The 16,695-nt window shown below is 35.5% G+C and overlaps 1 protein-coding gene across 4 annotated transcripts in view; it reads left to right on the forward strand.

Moving 5' to 3' along the window:
* The window catches only part of IRAK1BP1 (interleukin 1 receptor associated kinase 1 binding protein 1), a 44,759-nt gene that overhangs the window by 20,130 nt on the left and 7,934 nt on the right, over positions 1-16,695 (forward strand). For 3 of the 4 annotated variants that reach the window (XR_008625664.2, XM_055113906.2, XM_055113907.2), the window contains exons 3-4: positions 12,255-12,385; positions 12,490-12,724. Coding sequence is in view for 3 of the 4 variants with exons in the window: in XM_055113906.2 (XP_054969881.2) it covers positions 12,255-12,385; positions 12,490-12,724 (366 nt within the window). In the remaining variant the exon portion in view is untranslated. Of the gene's footprint in view, positions 1-12,254; positions 12,386-12,489; positions 16,418-16,695 lie in introns of those variants that run through there. The other variant, XM_003805817.6, reaches the window with a different exon arrangement.

Genomic DNA, 16,695 nt, shown 5'->3' on the forward strand with positions numbered 1-16,695 from the left:
TTTTCTCAAAATCATCTTGGTGTTATATATCTATTTCAGCTTTTAAATAAACTTGAGATTTAAAAGGAAGTTTAAAATGGAATAAAAACAGCAAGTGGGAAATAAGAGTTAATTGCCACTAAATACAGTTTTAGTACTGTCATCACCTAATGTGCGGGTGACACTACAGGAGAGAAATTTCTTTTTAGATAAAAAGCAAATAAAGTCATAACATAAAGGATTTGAAATGCTTTTCAACATTCTTTTGTTTTTCAGTGCAATTTTACTGTATTGTGATAAATATTGTTTAAAAATGAAAACCATTCAACCTTTATACAAATTAAAAAGAATAAAACTATTTTCAGTACACTCAATTAATGACAACATTTAGTTCCTACAACTGCCTATGCTTTTTACTTATATTTAAAGATTTAATGGCCAGGATTTTGTGAAATCAGAGTATGTTCTAGTGGTGGTTAGGTTACAGGACTGCTGTTTCTGATTCCAAACATTTTGGAGTACGTGCCTAGTACGTGCCACCTCCTTGTAACAAGAAACGAAGAGTGGGTTTATATTGAAATCTTGTATATCAAATGAGAGAATCTTTGTCTTTTGAAGTAGAAAATATCTCCATCACCCATTTCTATCTTCAGGCAGATAATACATTATTTTTCTGACTTTAAAGGTGTGACTTTAGGTTCAAATCACTTAGGCCCAGATTTCTCAAAGGTCATATAACAAGAATTAGATAGAAATTAGAACCCTGGATTCTTATCTCTTGAGAAGCAACTTCCACAATATTCTGTTTGTTGCCCCAATGCTTCCTGTAATCATTTTGTGATTTCTCCACTTAAAATTTTACTATGTCAAGGAATTTTTAAATTACTCATTATGATTTTAGGGATCCACTTGGCAAAACTTATTTCGTAGTAGTAGGAACTGAAAAATACCTTTCAAAACAGTATGAAGAGCAGTCTGATCCAAATTATCCAAATTACAGAGATTAAGAGCTGGTAGTATGTTATAGCACTCCTCCAGTAATTATCACCTGTTAGCACTTCAGATTGTAATAAATATAGATGGGAGCAAGTTATCTTAGTTAAGGAGGTTTATTATGAAGGTACCAAGGGAATAATAAGAAAAAAGAAACAGTTCCAGAAACTACACAGCCAGGCTTCATGGAAAACTGGAATGTGTTTGAAACCACTGAGTTGTCCTAGGAACTGACCTTTCAGATGCAGAAAGAGAGCATTAGAGCTGCTTGTTTTAAAACATGACTAAATGAGAGTTTGGCTAAACTCTGCTCCTCTTCCTTCTGCTTTACCTTTTTAATGTTTTATATTCAGATTTCTTAAGAGAGAATCTGATTATATTTTGTATAGGGATTCCAGGTAGCCAGAATTTATATCATATCACACAGTCCAGTACATGATTGCCTTTAGGTCAGCACCAGCAGTCAGTGGAAACCAAAGTATTGGGATCACAAGATACAAAATGTACCAACCTAAGCATTAATAACAATGTGTGGCTTTATGACTATGGATTTAGCAAACACTAGAGCCTAATGTATAACACATACCAGTATTCTTAAGTACTGTTAAATATATGGAATGAGATTAGATGGTTGGTAGACTTATACAACTCAGTAGAAGAAAAGCAAATAACCTGATTTGAAAAATGAACGAAGGACTTGAATAGACATTTATCAAAAGAAGACATACAGATGGACAAAAGGTATAGAAAAAGGTGTTCAGCATCACTAATTATTTGAGACATACAAATCAAAACTACATTGAGCTGTAACCTCACACCTATTAGAATGGCTATTATCAAAAAAGCAGAAGATTGGCTGGGCGCGATGGCTCTCACCTGTAATCCCAGCACTTTGGGAGGTCGAGGTGGGCAGATCACGAGGTCAGGAGTTCAAGACCAGCCTGACCAATATGGTGAAACCCCATCTCTACTAAAAATACAAAAAAATTAGCCAGGTGTGGTGGCGGGCGCCTGTAATCACAGCTACTCGGGAGGCTGAGACAGAAGAATCAGTTGAACCCAGGAGGTGGAGGTTGCAATGAGCCAAGATTGCGCCACTGCACTCCAGCCTGGGCGACAGAGCAAGACTCCATCTCACACACACACAAAAAAACAACAACAACAACAACAGAAGACAGTGTCGATGAGAAAGTGGAAAAATTAGAACCCTTGTGCCCTGCAGGTGGGAATGTATGATGGTGTAACCATTATGGAAAACAGTATACAGGTTCCTCAAAAAATTAAAAATAGAACTACGATATGACCCAGCAATCCCACTCCTGGGTGTATATCCAAAAGAACTGACATCAGGATCTGGAAAAAATACCTGTACTTGCATGTTCATTGCAGCATTATTCACAATAGCCAAGATATGGAAGCAACCCAAATGTCCATTGACAGATAAATGGATAAAGAAAATGTGTTGTATACATACAATGAAATATTATTTAGCCTTAAAAAAAAAGGGAAATCCTACCATTTGAAACATTGCTATGCCTGCAAGACATTATGTTAAGAGAAATGTCAGTAACAGAATGATAAGTACTGGATTATTCCACTTACATGAGGAGTCTAAAATAATCATATCATAGAAGCAAAAAATAGAAGCTGGTTGCCAAAGAATGGAGGGAAGGGGAAATGGGATTTCTTACTCAATGGGTATAAAGTTACAGTTATGCAGATGAATTCTAGATATGGGCTATACAGTGTAGTGCCTACAGTTAACACAGTGTTGTGCACTTAAAAATTTGTTAAGAGGGTAGATCTCATGTTGTGTTCTTATCATACACATACACAAAGGACACAAGGAAAATTTTGGACATGATAGATAGGTTTTTTGTCTTGATTATAGTGATAGTATCACAGGTGTATGCGTATGTCCAAACTCATCAAATTGTATATTCTAAATATGTGCAGTTTTTATATATAAATTACACCTCAGTACAGCTCCAATTTTTTTTTTTTTTTTTTGAGATGGAGTCTCACTCTGTCACCCAGGCTGAAGTGCTGTGGCATGATCTCAGCTCACTATAACCTCTGCCTCCCAGGTTCAAGTGACTCTCCTGCCTCAGCCTCTGGAGTTGCTGGGATTACAGGCACCTGGCTAATTTTTGTATTTATAGTAGAGATGGGATTTCACCATGTTGGCCAGGCTGGTCTGGCCAACTCCTGACCTCAAGTGATCTGCCTGCCTTGACCTCCCAAAGTGCTAGGACTACAGACATGAGCCACCCAGCCTGGCCTAAATAATTTTTTTTAAAGAATAGATGAGGCCAGGCACAGTGGCTCATGCCTCTAATCCCAGCACTTTGGGAGGCCGAGGTGGGCGGATTGCTTGAGCCCAGGAGCTCCAGACCAACCTGGGCAACATGGTAAAACCCTTCTCTACAGAAAAATACAATAATAGGTGGATGTGATGGCATGCACCTGTAGACCCATCTACTCTGGAAGCTGGGGTGGGAGGATTGCTTGAGCCCAGGAGGCAGAGGTTCCAATGAGTCAAGATCATGCCACTGCACTGCAGCCTGGGCAACAGAGTGAGACTCTGTCTCAAAAAAAAAAAAAAAAGAAAGAAAGATTAGATGGTGGAACATTACTTTTGACATAATGTCCAAAAATTTCATTCCAAAAGGCATGAAATTCTTTATCTACCTTTCACCTACCATGCTGCTTCTCTTTGTTTCAAAGATAAAAATATTAAACTCAAGATGGGTTAAAGACTTAAGTGTAAAACCTAAAACCATAAAAACCCTAGAAGAAAACCTAGGCAATACCATTCAGGACATAGGCATGGGCAAAGACTTCATAACTAAAACACCAAAAGCAATTGCAACAAAAGCCAAAATTGACATATGGGATCTAAGTAAACTAAAGAGCTTCTGCACAGCAAAAGAAACCATCATCGGAGTGAAGAGGCAACCTTCAGAATGGGAGAAAAATTTTGCATTCTATCCATCTGACAAAGGGCTAATATCCAGAATCTACAAGGAACTGAAATTTACAAAAAAAAAAAAATCCCCATCAAAAAGTGGGTTGGAGGGTATGAACAGACACTTCTCAAAAGAAGACATTTATGCAGCCAGCAAACATGAAAAAAAGCTCATCATCACCCGTCATTAGAGAAATGCAAATCAAAACCACAGTGAGATACCATCTCATGTCAGTTAGAATGGCGATCTTTAAAAAGTCAGGAAACAACAGATGCTAGAGAGGATGTGGAGAAATAAGAACACTTTTACACTGTTGGTGGGAGGGTAAATCAGTTCAACCATTTTGGAAGACAGTGTGGCAATTCCTCAAGGATCTAAAACCCGAAATACCATTTGACCCAACAATCTCATTACTGGATATATACCCAAAGGATTATAAATCATTCTACTGTAAAGACACATGTAGACGTACATTTATTGCAGCACTATTTACAACAGCAACGACTTGGAACCAACCCAAATGCCCATCAATGATAAACTGGGTTAAGAAAATATGGCACATATACACCATGGAATACTATGCAGCCATAAAAAGGATGTGTTCGTGTTCTTTGCAGGGACATGGATGAAGCTGGAAACCATCATTCTCAGCAAACTAACACAGGAACAGGAAATCAAACACCGCATGTTCTCAATCATAAGTGGGAGTTGAACAATGAGAACACATGGACACAGGGAGGGGAACATCACATACCAGGGCCTGTCAGGGGGTGGGGGGCTAGGGGAGGGATAGCATTAGGAGAAATACCTAATGTAGATGACAGGTTGATGGATGCAGCAAACCACCAGGGCATGTGTATGTAACAAACCCGCACGTTCTGCACATGTATCCCAGAACTTTAAGTTAAAAAAAAAAAAAAAGTCCAAAAAGAGAGCACAGAGTGAAAGAGAATAAAATAATCAAAAAAATTTATCCAAAATTTACTAAAATGCAAGATTTGAATTTCCATATTCAGTGGACCCAGTGGGTGCCCAGCACAATGAACAACAACAACAACAAACTCATCAAAGCATATTGGAAATGTTAGAACCCCAGGAATAAAAGGACTCCAAAAGTTCTAGAGAAAGAAAAATAGTTCACAAACCAAGGGTCAGAAATCTGAACAGCAATTGGACCTCTCAGTGTCAACACTGGAAGCTAGAAACTGAAAAGCAAGACAGCAACATCTTCCAATTCTGAGAGAAAACAATGTCTAATCTAGAAATCCTTACCTGGCCAAAAAACAATGAAGGAGAAGGTAATACAAGGACAAGCAGACAGGGCTGACCAGAAGTGTCACACTGTTCTTTATTTGGCCAGGATCTGATGGATTAATGCCTTCTGAAAGATGTTAAAAATGTGAAACATCACTCCTGCATACAAGGTCTCAAAACATTTCCCTACCATACGTGAGGAAGCAAACCAAGAAAGAGAAAAACAGGAGTTCCCAGGTAATGGCAAAGGAATGTCCCCAGATTCAGGAGACAGGAGGACTAAGGGCTTCGGTAAAATGCCTCCAAGAAAAAAAATAAAGGAACTCATAGATTACCCAATTAATTTGACCTATTTATTTGAGTTTTATAGCTTTTGTCAGAGGGTTTGAAGGACATGTACAACTAAGAAAGCAAACAAATAAAAATGAACTGATTATTAACTCCCAGGAATTCAATGAAGACTAGAAGAAAAGAAATGCAATCATAGTACACTATATTGTTCAGCTGTAAACAATCATAATAGTACAAACACTGACTGTTGATTTAATTTTAAAAAAGGTTCTAAGTGATGACTTTAATGGTAGGTGAATGAATGGATGTGGGAAGGAGGGTTGGATTAAAATCCTAGCTTTGTGATTCCTATACCAGTACTCTTTCCACTCTTTATGTTATTTTCATGTTATAACCTTAGTGTTTAGAGGAATTTTTTTTTTTTTTTTTGAGACGAAGTCTCACTCTTGTCACCCAGGCTGGAGTGCAATGGCGTGATCTTGGCTCACTGCAACCTCCGTCTCCCAGGTTCAAGTGATTCTCCTGCCTCAGCCTCCTGAGTAGCTGGGATTACAGGCTCCTGCCACCACACCTGGCTAATTTTTGTAATTTTAGTAGAACCGGGTTTTCACCATGTTGGCCAGGCTGGTCTCGAACTCCTGGCCTCAGGCGATCCGCCTGCCTCTGCCTCCCAAAGTGTTGGGATTACAGGCGTGAGCCACCGTGCCCAGCCTAGAGGAATTTTTTAATCCTGGGGTATAATAGGTATTCAATATTGTGTATCAGGAAGCAAAAGTAGTAGTATAACTACTCATATAGTTTTCTCCTCCTTCTTTCCCTCTCCTTTTCCTTGCATGCCTGCTATGTGTTAAGCATTTTCCATATATTATTCCATCCAATCTTTTTTATTTATTTTTATTGTGAAATATTTTATACATATATAGGCATGAATATATAAGACTCATTCCGTTTTCAGACATCTGATCAATAGAGAATCTTTGAACATTAAGCCAAAATTGACTCACTAGTAGCCATCTATTAGTGTACCTCTGTAAGAAGAAACAAAACAAGGTAAATACTTCTTCCTTAAAATATATACTTGAAGTTCATTTTCATATTGATGCTACTTTTTTTTTCTTTTCCAGGGTAAGAACCCTGTTTGGCCATTTCTTATGTAACAAACTCTTTCTTTAGTTAGCCAGTTTCATTCAAAACCATCTATAGCTATATTGTTCTACTTATGATTTGGCCAGTCCAAACTAGAGAAAGTTGATTATCTCCCTTATTCTAGAATATTTATTTCTAATAACACATGCAAGACTGAATTAACTTTTTGGCATTTGCATCATATTGTTCCCTCAATTCAGCTTATAGTCATAATAATTATAAACAATAAAAGTGTCTTTCTCATGTGCTACCTTTAAATCATATTTTTTTTCATCTTATACTTTGTTACTGCTATTTCAGTATGAACTGTGGGATTTTACATTTATTTATATGAAATTTTATCTTAATTCGGTTTACCTGTATTTCTAGTCTATAAAATAGCAGAGAAGTAAAGCTCATAATAAGGAGAAAAATCAATTCCAAACCAACTCAGGAGTGACACAGATGTTAGAATTAAAAGACATAGTCATTAAAAGTTATTTTGGCTGTAGTTCACATGCTCAAAAGTTAAGGAGGGATGTGCAAGATATTAAAAACAAAAAACAAATTGAATTTCCAAAGATGAAAACTACAGTGTATGAGATAATAAATACACTGAATAGGATTAACAGCAAATTAGACCTTACACAAGATGTGCTTAGTGAACCTGAAAATGTAGCAATAAAAACTATCCATAATGAAACACAGAAAAGAAAGATGTAAAAACGAGTTAATAAAATGTAGGACAACATCAAATAGCCTATTATACATATAATTGAAGTCCCAATGCAGAGGAAAGTGGGGAACAAGAAAAATACTTGGAAAAATTATGACCCAAAAATCTCCAAACTTGATGAGAATTATAAACCCATGGAGTCAAAAAGTTCAACTAACCCTAAGCACAAGAAATTGAAAAAAAAAAATACACCAGTACACATTATAATCACATTGCTCAAAACCAGTGATAAATCTTAAAACAGCCAGAGGAGGGGAAAAAAGACATATTATCTACAAAGGAACAAAGGTAAGACAACAGATTTCTTGTTGAAAACAATGCAAGCAAGGAGACAGTTGTGCCACATCTTTAAAACTAAAAGGTGTATATATATGTGTGTGTGTGTGTGTGTGTGTGTGTGTGTGTGTGTATATATATATATATATCTCAACAAAGAGTTTCTATTAATATATCCAGCAAAAGTAGTGCTGAAAAACAAAGACCAATTAAAGACCTTTCCAGTAAGCTGAAATAATTCATTACCTGTAGACCTACACTACGAGAAATTTAAATGACATCATTTAAGCAGAAAAGAATGATGCCAGAAAGAAATAGGAATTTATACAAAGGACTGAAGAGTACTGAAAATGGTAACTACGCGGGTTTTTCTTAATATAAATCTCTTTAGAAATCTCTATATTTATATAAAAGATAACTGACTATGCTGGGTGCAGTGGCTCACACCTGTAATCCCAGCACTTTGGGAGGCCGAGGTGGGTGGATCACCTGACGTCAGTTCAAAACCAGCCTGGCCAACATGGCGAAACCCTGTCTCTACTAAAAAATGCAGAAATCAGCCAGGCATGGTGGCTCACGCCTGTAGTCCCAGCTACTCAGGAGGCTGAGGCAGGAGAATCGCTTGAACCCAGGAGGCGGAGGTTGCAGTGAGCCGAGATCACGTCACTGTACTCCAGCCTGGGCGACAGAGCGAGACTCTGTCTCAAAAAAAAGATAACTGACTAAATAAATGATAATGATGAACTACAGGGATTATAACATATGTAAAAATAAATTATATAACAACAATAGCACAAAGGTCAAGAAGGGAAGAACAGAAGTACAGTGTTATAAACTTCTTGTATGTGAAATGGTATGCTAGCTCTTGATGGTAGATTGTAATAACTTAAACATGTATTCTGTAAATCCTAAAGCAAACACTAAAATAATGGAGTTACGGCTAATAAGTCAATGAAAGCTATGAAATAATATAATAAAAATATCAAAAAGAAAACAGAAAATGAGTAAAAGGGAAATAACAAGACCACAGGTTTAAATTTACCCATGTCAATAATCACGTTAAATGTAAATGGTCCACATACCTTCATTAAAATACAGGTATTTTAAGTTAACTCCACTTACATGCTGCCTGAGAGAAGTGTACTTTAAATATGAAGACATATGTTGGTTAAAAGTAATGGGATGGAGAAAGATATGTCATGCTAACGTAAATGAAAAGAAAGCTGGAGTGGCTATAGTAATCAAAGTAGATTTCAGAGCAAAGACTATCAAAGATAAAGACAGTCATTTCATAATGATAAAAGTCAATTAATCAAGAGGACATACAGCACTAAATATTTATACATATAATAAAGCTTCAAAATACTTCAGGGAAAAATGATATAACTACAAGGAAAAATAAATAAGTCTACAACTTTTGTAGAAGATTTCAATACCCCCCTTTTCAATAGTTGATAAGACCATAGACAGAAAATCAGTAAGAATATAACAGATTTGAATCACACTGTCAACCAATTTGACCTGCTTGACATATATAGAACACTCCAAAAACAGCAGCCTACACATTCCTTTCAAGTGCACATTGAACATTTGCCAAGGTAGACCATATTCTGTGTCATATAAAAGTATTTGGCCGGGTGCAGTGGCTCACACCTGTAATCCCAGCACTTTAGGAAGCTGAGGCGGGCAGATCACCTGAGGTCAGGAGTTCAAGACCAGCCTGGCCAACATGGTGAAACCCCATCTCTACAAAAATACAAAAATTAGCTGGGCATGGTGGTGCACACCTGTAATCCCAGCTACTCAGCAGGCTAAGACAGGAGAATCGCTTGAACCCGGGAGGTAGAGGTTGCAGTGAGCCGAGATCGTGCCATTGCATTGCACTCCAGCCTGGGCAGCTGAGCAAGACTCCATCTCAAAAAAAAAAAAAAGTATTTGAATCATACAAAGTTCACTGACCACAGTGTAATTAAGTTAAAAACCAGTAATAGAAGGGCCTCAGGAAAATCCCCCAAATATGCTGAATTTTAAAACATACTTTTCAGTAACCCATGTGTCAAAGAAGAAATCGAAAAGGAAACTAGAAAGTGTATAAGGAAGAAATCATGCCAATTCTATACAAATTTTTCCAGAAAACTGAAAAGGAAGAAATATTTCCTAGCTCATTCTTTGAGGTCAGAAGATAACCAGAAAAATACCATTACAAGCAAAGAAAATTACAGACCAATATCCATCATAAAAGTGCAAAAATTATAAACTAAATTTTAGCCAAATTTAATGATTTATACACATACATGCTTACACACATGGACACACACACATGTATCCTTTACATGCAGGTATAAAGAATAATATTAATACATAATGACCAAGTGTGTATCCCAGGTTGGTTAACATTCAGAAATTAGTCAATCTAATTCACTACATTAATAAACTGAAAAAAATCACATGATTATCTCAATAGATACAGAAGAAGCACTTAACAAAGTCCATTATTTATTCCTAGGAAAAATTATCAGTAAAATAAGAACAGTTGAGATTTTCCTCAAACTGATAAGAGGAATCCATGAAAACCTACAGCTGTCATACTTAATGGTGAAACACTGAATGCTTTGTGCCTACGATCAGGTGCAAATCAAAGATGTCTTCATTCATGTCTTCTTTCACCATTGTACTTGAAAAAGAATAAAAGACATCCAGAGTGGAAAGGAAGAAGGGCAACTATCTTAATTCATGGACAACATGACCATTGTAGAAAATCTGATAGAATCTACAAAAAAGCTATTAGAACTAGTAAACATCAAAAAATTTAAAATACATAGGGATAAATCTGTTATAAAGATGTGAAAAACCTGTGTGCTAAACACTGCAAAGCATTCCTGAGAGAAATTAAAGAGGACCTAAATAAATGGAGAAACACTTCTTGTTCATGGTTTGGAAGATTCACTATTCCAGATATCAGTTCTCCCTAAATTAATCTATACAATCCTAATCAAAATCTCAGCCAGCTTTTCAAAAAATAGAAACTGACAAAAATCGATTACAAAATACATTTGGAAATACAAAGGATCTAGAACTACTTTGAAAAAGCAGCATCTTTATTTATAATAGCCCCAAACTGTAAGCAACCTAAATGGAAAAAAAAAAAAAAAACAACCTGTGATTAGATCATGTAACGAATACTATTCAGCATAAAAGGAACAAAAATATTATGCAACAATGTGGATGAATTGCAAATACATTATGCTAAATGAAAGAAGTAGTCTCAAAGAGTACATTCTATATGCTTCCATTTATATGGCATTCTGAAAAAGGCAACTCTTTAACAGTGGAGAATGTATCAGTAGTTGCCAGGGTTTAGGAACTGGGGAAGGAACTGATAAAGGAGTTACCTGAGAGAATTTTTAGGGGTGTTGGAACAGGTCTAAATTTTTGTTATGGTGGTTACAAAGTTCTATACCTTTTTCAAAAGTGATAGAATTCACTAGGCATGGTGGCACGTTCCGGTAGTCCCAGCTACTCAGGGGGCTGAGGCAGGAGGATCATCTGAACCCAGGGGTTGAGGCTGCAGTGAGCCCGTGATCACACCACTGCACTCCAGCCAGGAAAACAGAAAGAGACCCTGGCTAAAAAAAAAAAAAAAAAATTATGATTAAAGACAGATGTTCTGCATTGTATAAGGTGAGGTTATCTTATGTCTCTCTTTGCTACTCCAGCTTATTCTGTAGTATCTGTATTTTGTTTTGCATATTGACCTTGTGTTAAGGGTTCTTTAGAAGAAAAGGTTTAGGCTGCGTGTGGTGTCTCATGTCTACAACCGCTAAGGTGGGAGGATTGCTTGAGGCCAGGAGTTTGAGACCAGCTTGGGGAACATAGTGAGACTCCACCTCTACAAAAAAATTTTTTTTAATTAGCTGGGCATGGTGGTGCATGCCTGTAGCCCTTCCTACTTGGAAGGCTGAGGTAGGAGGATCGCTTGAACCCAGGAGTTTGAGGCTGCAGTGAGCTATGATAATGCCAGTGCACTCCAGCCTGGGCAACGTAGCAAGATCTTGTCTCTCTTAAAAAAAAAAAAAAAAAAGACAAGGTTTAGTTCCCTTCATTGAAGACTTAACAGACCGGTTTTAAAGTATTGCCGAATATAAGGACTGCTTCCACATATTTAAAGGCAGAAGACAGAGTGAAATACATTAGCTTCCACATATAGATCTGAACAGAACTATTGGAAGAAGAAACATTTCTCAATGATATTAGTGAAGTATGGCATAATTACTACTAATCAGGAAGCTAAGGGCATTGATTAGACAAAGGAATCATGCTAGTTATCAGGATTAAAATTTAGCCAAGTAATAAGGTTTAAGGGAAACTCCTTCAATTTCATTTAAAAATCCCTGGTTTAAAATATAAGTTTTTTAATATTCAAGACAATATTAGATAAATTTGAAAATTCAAAAGCAAAAATCTTAAAGAACAAAATAATTTAGTTATAAGTATCAAATAGGCTTTTAAAAATCTGTTACATACTATAAAATGACCTCATAGTCTGGCTATACTTTTTTTACTTACATGTAGAGAAAATCTTGAAACAGTACATCAGACATGAAAATAATATCGTGTCATTTCATTTACAGGTCTGCATTACATTTACTGAATTTGGAAAAATGCAAAATATTTGTAACTTTCTTGTTGAAAAGCTAGATAGCTCTGTTGTCATCAGCCCACCCCAGTTCTATCATACTCCAGGTTCTGTTGAGAATCTTCGGTAAGTTTAAGCACATCTTTAACTAAGATATTCTTTAAACAAAACTATCCAGTGCTACATTTCATTGAGTGTCATATTAATAATCTCTCCATTTAATTCCTAAGACGGCAAGCCTGTCTTGTTGCTGTTGAGAATGCGTGGCGCAAAGCTCAAGAAGTCTGTAACCTTGTTGGCCAAACCTTAGGAAAACCTTTACTAATCAAAGAAGAAGAAACAAAAGAATGGGAAGGCCAAATAGATGATCACCAGTCATCCAGACTCTCAAGTTCATTAACTGTACAACAAAAAATCAAAAGTGCAACAATACATGCTGCTTCAAAAGTATTTATAACTTTTGAGGTAAAGGGAAAAGAGAAGAGAAAAAAGCACCTTTGAAATTCCAAACAAATTATATTGTACTTGTATCTTTTTACCTATTTTTATACTTTTTATAATGTTTACTTTTGTCCTGAATATATATATATATATTGTATAGGAGATAAGCTATTTCTTTCCAAAATCTATAAATCTTTGAATATAGTCCCACAGAATACTTATGTTCACTTTCTATTTTTAAAAGACTACTCTGAAAAACACTCTTGGATAATAAATGTATTATGTACATACTTATATACTGACAGTTCATACAAGCACATGTGTAATATTTCTATTATAAAGACAGATATTGACCCTTGCATTTCATAATTTTTAAAGATATTTAAGCTAACATTTTCTCAGCCACATTTTTATATAAAACCAAATTTTATGTAAAAACTAGGCTTCAATAAGTTAGCTAAATTTTTTAAATTGGAAGACAAAATTTTTATGGAAAAGAATTCCTATATCCCATCAAACCTAATAATTTTCCACAACTAAAAATGAGTATAAATACATAATTTTAAGTGCATCCTGTCAGGTCTGATATTTAATTTTACTTTAGTTAGAAGCTAAGTAGTTACCCTATTACTTTTTCATGGATGCTAACAGAAGACTTGAGATTCCCAGACAGAAACAAAGGACTATTACTCATGGCACAACAAGGAGCGTGAGCATCAGCACGTTCTCATTGCTTCCCCTTGTCCCAGGTCCCATGGGGGCAAAATGATATGGCCATATGCAATATGGCTACATATACAGCGGGCTTTTGTTGTAGGTAAAGAATACTGATCTTGGAGGATTCACTGCTTTTTATCCATGAACAGAAGAAAACCTGCTCTTTGCCTCATCCCTTATAGATGCTCACTCAAAACTCAATACTGAGAAATGGCCCGGGTAAAGAACAGCCAAGGTCTTTCATGCTTGCCACACCCAGCAATATGTTTAGGAAGGTGAAGTCTATTGAGGGCTATCTCACATCTAACAGTTTCTTTACTAGGACCAGAGACCATTTTGGTAAGATGCAGATAACAACCCCAACCTTAACAACTTCACAACATGAATAGAAATAGTGATAAATAATTCATAGCTTTTTACAAAAGAATAATGAGGTATAATAGGAAAATGTTTTGATGCCAAAACCAAAAGAGTTAATGTTTGGATCGGACTCCAACAGGGCTCCTTAGAGTGATACAAATACAAAGCAAACGATATGTGTAATTTAAAATTTCCTAGTGCACATGTTTTTTTATTTTTCTTTTTCGAGATGGAGTCTTTCTCTGTCGCCCAAGCTGGAGTGCAGTGGTACGATCTCAGCTCGCTGCAACCTCTGCCTCCTGAATTTAAGCGATTCTCCTGCCTCGGCCTCCCAAGTAGCTGGGATTACAGGCGTGAGCCACTGCATCTGGCCCTGTACACACATTTTTAAAAATAAAACTTTAAAAAAGAAACAGTTGAAACTAATTTTAGTAACATTTTATTTAACCAAATATATCAAAAATATTATTTCAGCATGTAATCAGTATTTTTTAAATTAATGAGATGTTTGTTTTATCTTCAAAATTCAGTGTATATTTTTACATTATAGCACATCTCAATTCACATATTAAATTTTCATCAGAAATATTTTATCTGTATTTAAATTTCCTAAAATGTACAGTTGAAAAAAAGAGATTCACATACCCAGGTTGTTCTAGCATGCCTAAAAAATCTTGTAACTGGATCAAGTATCAGTTTTTAAATTAGTTAAAATTAAATAAAATTTAAAATTTAGTTCCTCAGTCACACTAGCCATATTTCAAGTACTTGAAGGCCACAAATGGCTTGAGACTACCTTGCTGAACAGACCAAGGTCAAACACTGAGAAATAATAATGATTCTTAAGGCCATTTGAAAGTTAACAGCAAGTATGTATTACTGCTATCTACAGTAAGAATTACATGTTATCTACAGGCAATCATAAGCCATGTCTGTTATGCAGCATAGGCTTTCCATTCTCTATACATCTAGGTCATAGAGTTTTTCCATTGATAAATCTGGATGTTTATATACCAACATTACTTTCTTACAACATATTCCAGTATATAGTGTCCATCTTCACCCACTTTTTAAAGTGGCCCTGAAACAATTTTATTCGTCTTATTGGAGTGTTGCTGTAGGGGAAGAGTAGAAGCTAAGAAGAGTTTGAGTTCAACACCATTATATCCAAATCCTGACCTTACTACTGGAATGTAAGCTCCTTGAAAGTGGAGATCTTGTCTGTCTTGTTCACAGTTGTGTTCCCAGCCCCAGAGGTAGTCTCAGGGCCAATACCAAGTATGCTCTCAAATATTTGCTGGGAAAATTTACTAGCTGGATAAAAGGCAAGTTACTTTAATCTCTTTAATCTTCCTTTGTCCTTACAAATGAAAGAGACTAATAGTACTTAACCTTGCAGTGTTATTATAAGGATTAAAGTTGATAAATATATGATCATGAGAACAATTGCTAGCACATAGCGGTCACTCTGAAAATAGTAGCTGATATATCAGCTGCATTGTTTGATTATTGTTGGCTCAATTAAAAGTTGGCTTTTCCAAATCCTCCATTAGGAAGAATTTTTAAATAGCCATATTGAAAATAAAGTTGTCAGAAAACCAATGTAACATATGTTGAATTTTTATTACCAAAAAGAAGTTACTATCCAGTTGTACAGAAAAGTAGAATGAGGTTGTGCATCAAGAAAAAAATTGTTGGTTCTCAACAAAAATTTAATCACATGGGTAGTTTTTTTTTTTTTTTTTAGCTATGGGTTCATGCTGTATTTGGTTGCATCATATTTGATAAAGAAGCTTCCAACTTAGCATGAAATACCTAAAGACAATTTTTTTTTAAGTTAGTAGGCACTTTTTAGAATTTCCAGGAACTTTTAAAGATGTTGTCTCCAAAAAAAACAAAACAAATCCTGTAAAGTATACAATCCTACATTTTTCTATAGAAGAGCTTAGGGAAGAAATCATTCAAAGATTGGAAAGACTTATGTGTAGTATTCTGTATACTAAAGGGTATCAAATTTAGTTGTCAGTTGATAGCAATTTAATTTCTTGATACATGGCATACACTGGAATCTTATGATGAATTATTTAGGGGACCTGTGCCACAAAGCCTACTAGAATAAACCTATCCTAAACTTAATCCTGTTAGAATTTCCTTCTTTTGAACTCTGTTTAAAAAAAAAAAAATCTTTCCAGAAAGTAGGAAGTTATAATTTCTGTTTTCTGAAAGACAAACAAAAATTCTAAATAGGATATTTGAAACAGACCCACTGTATTCTAAATGGAAGTGCTATTAAAAGGAAATGCTATTAAAATAAGATTTCATATATTACTGATAATTCATAATGAATTTTAGGATTCCATTCAATTACATACTAAAAATTACATTTTTTATAGTGGCAATGTACTTTTATCAGTATTCTTATTTGACGGTCAATTTGAGTTCAGTGTAAACAAATAGGACTTAGAAAAATAATTTGTAACTCAAGATGCTGTACCTCATCCTATAATTGTTGTTTTGTAATATTCCTTCTCAGGAATATGGGCTAAGGATATCTCAACTCTGTCAGATTTGTCGATAAGAATTTAATAGTAAGGAGTTCTTATAGCCTATAAAAATAAAAGCATGAATTATGAGATCAAATGTGGGAGTTACTATATGATTATCTGCATTACAAAATGAAAGCAAATGCTTTATTTATTCCAACAAAAAAAGACCTATATAAATTAGTTTAAGCTAACATTTAGACATTTACTATTACATATATGGTATTTGCAACCAAATCACTGAGTTTGTTGTTGTCGTTGTTTGAGGCTGTTGCTTTGTCACCCAGGATGGAGTGCAAGTAGCTCAATCATAGCTCACTGCAGCCTAAAAACTCCTGGGCTGAAGAAATCCTCTCACCTCAGCCTTTTAAGTAG

This window comes from Pan paniscus, chromosome 5 (assembly GCF_029289425.2).
Source record: "Pan paniscus chromosome 5, NHGRI_mPanPan1-v2.0_pri, whole genome shotgun sequence".
NCBI classification, from domain to species: domain Eukaryota; kingdom Metazoa; phylum Chordata; class Mammalia; order Primates; family Hominidae; genus Pan; species Pan paniscus.